General features: G+C 45.0%; 1 protein-coding gene across 1 annotated transcript in view; it reads left to right on the top strand.

The window, feature by feature from the left end:
• The window catches only part of LOC101856256 (putative serine protease K12H4.7), a gene marked incomplete at its 3' end in the record, with an annotated part of 16060 nt that extends 15005 nt beyond the window's left edge, over positions 1-1055 (top strand). The window contains 1 exon segment of the mRNA XM_013081356.2: positions 852-1055. Coding sequence (XP_012936810.1) covers positions 852-1055 — 204 coding nt within the window.
• Between the last annotated feature and the right edge of the window lie 280 nt (positions 1056-1335).

Genomic DNA, 1335 nt, shown 5'->3' with positions numbered 1-1335 from the left:
GGGGGAACATTAACATCTCGAGTTCTTATGCACAGTAGAATTGTAATTGTAAATGGGCTGATTCATCAATGTCACGCTCATAACTGTGCCTGAACTTCAACAAGGAACTGTTGCTTTTTCTTTCCTAATCCTTGCTATCGTCATTTTCCTCTACTTCTTTTGTATGTTTGTCACACTCTTGTGACCTGTATTTCCGGGGTGCCTTGATAGTCGAAGAAGACTTTGCTCTGTTGAAGCTAGAGAGGTGAGCAGAGTAAGCCTGATTCTCTGTAAGGACTTCTCTGTTGACATCCACCCCTTGGCGCTCATATGACCTAATGCAGCTGCGAGCGCTGTAAAACCCCTATTAAAACTAAAAAACACACTGACGGAAATACTTGCCGTGAGTGCACACTGACTGAAATACTGCCACCTCCATTCCTGCTCTCTAACAATGTTCTGTCGTCTGCTTTCGCCTCCACTTTTTGCCCTCACCTCCTCACCTCCTTTGCCCCCTCCTCTGGGCTCCTGACTCTTTCTGCAGCCTTTCTATTGCTACTCCCTGGCTCCTTCCTACTGTTGTCTTTCAGCCACACACCCCTGATCTTTTTTAATGTAAGATCTACACCTCGCCTTCTCGAACAAGAGCGAAAAATCTCGGAGATCTCGTGTGCAAGTTGCACACGTTAAAGATCCCTTGGAGGTCCAAAATCGATAAAAGTAGACTTCGGCTGCCATCCGGACAAAATTCCTACCAACTGTGTCCCGCGCGTTCATATGACCTTATGCAGTTGTGAGAGCCGTAGAACACTTACACACCAAAAAAAAAAAAAAAAACCCAAAAAACATCGTGTGGTTGTTGTTGTTTTCAGATACTTCATCCAGCAGTGCACAGACATTTACGGTAGTCAGTTCATCAAGACACTCGTGAGTCGTGATATCGTGAGGAGCAACGAAGACTATGCCGGTCTGGGCCCCAAAATGTCTCGTGTCGTGTTCCCCAACGGCTCCATAGACCCATGGCACGCCCTGGGAGTCTTGAAGGACATAGGGCCTGACGCTAAGGCCATATTCATAAACGGTAGGTAGATAATTAATAATAATATGGGTGGGTGGCGGGTGCTTTGGTGTGGTTTGCTCCTTCTTTCCTATCAAACATCTGTCGTCCTTATCTCTCCTCCTTCATTTTTTTGTGTTTGTTAGTCTACTCTCTTGTAACACTCCTAATCTTCGGCATTTAGATCTATATGACCTAGTTGTGTTGCAAGTGCCGTGAAACTCTTACTAAAACTAACTAATAAGGTTAGAGTAATGTGATTTGATGTGTGTTTGCGTGTGTGAGAGTATGTGTGTGGC

This window comes from Aplysia californica, unplaced genomic scaffold (genome assembly GCF_000002075.1).
Source record: "Aplysia californica isolate F4 #8 unplaced genomic scaffold, AplCal3.0 scaffold00127, whole genome shotgun sequence".
NCBI lineage: Eukaryota > Metazoa > Mollusca > Gastropoda > Aplysiida > Aplysiidae > Aplysia > Aplysia californica.
Note: the sequence above shows the minus strand (reverse complement) of the source record. Positions and strands in the feature narration are given on the sequence as shown.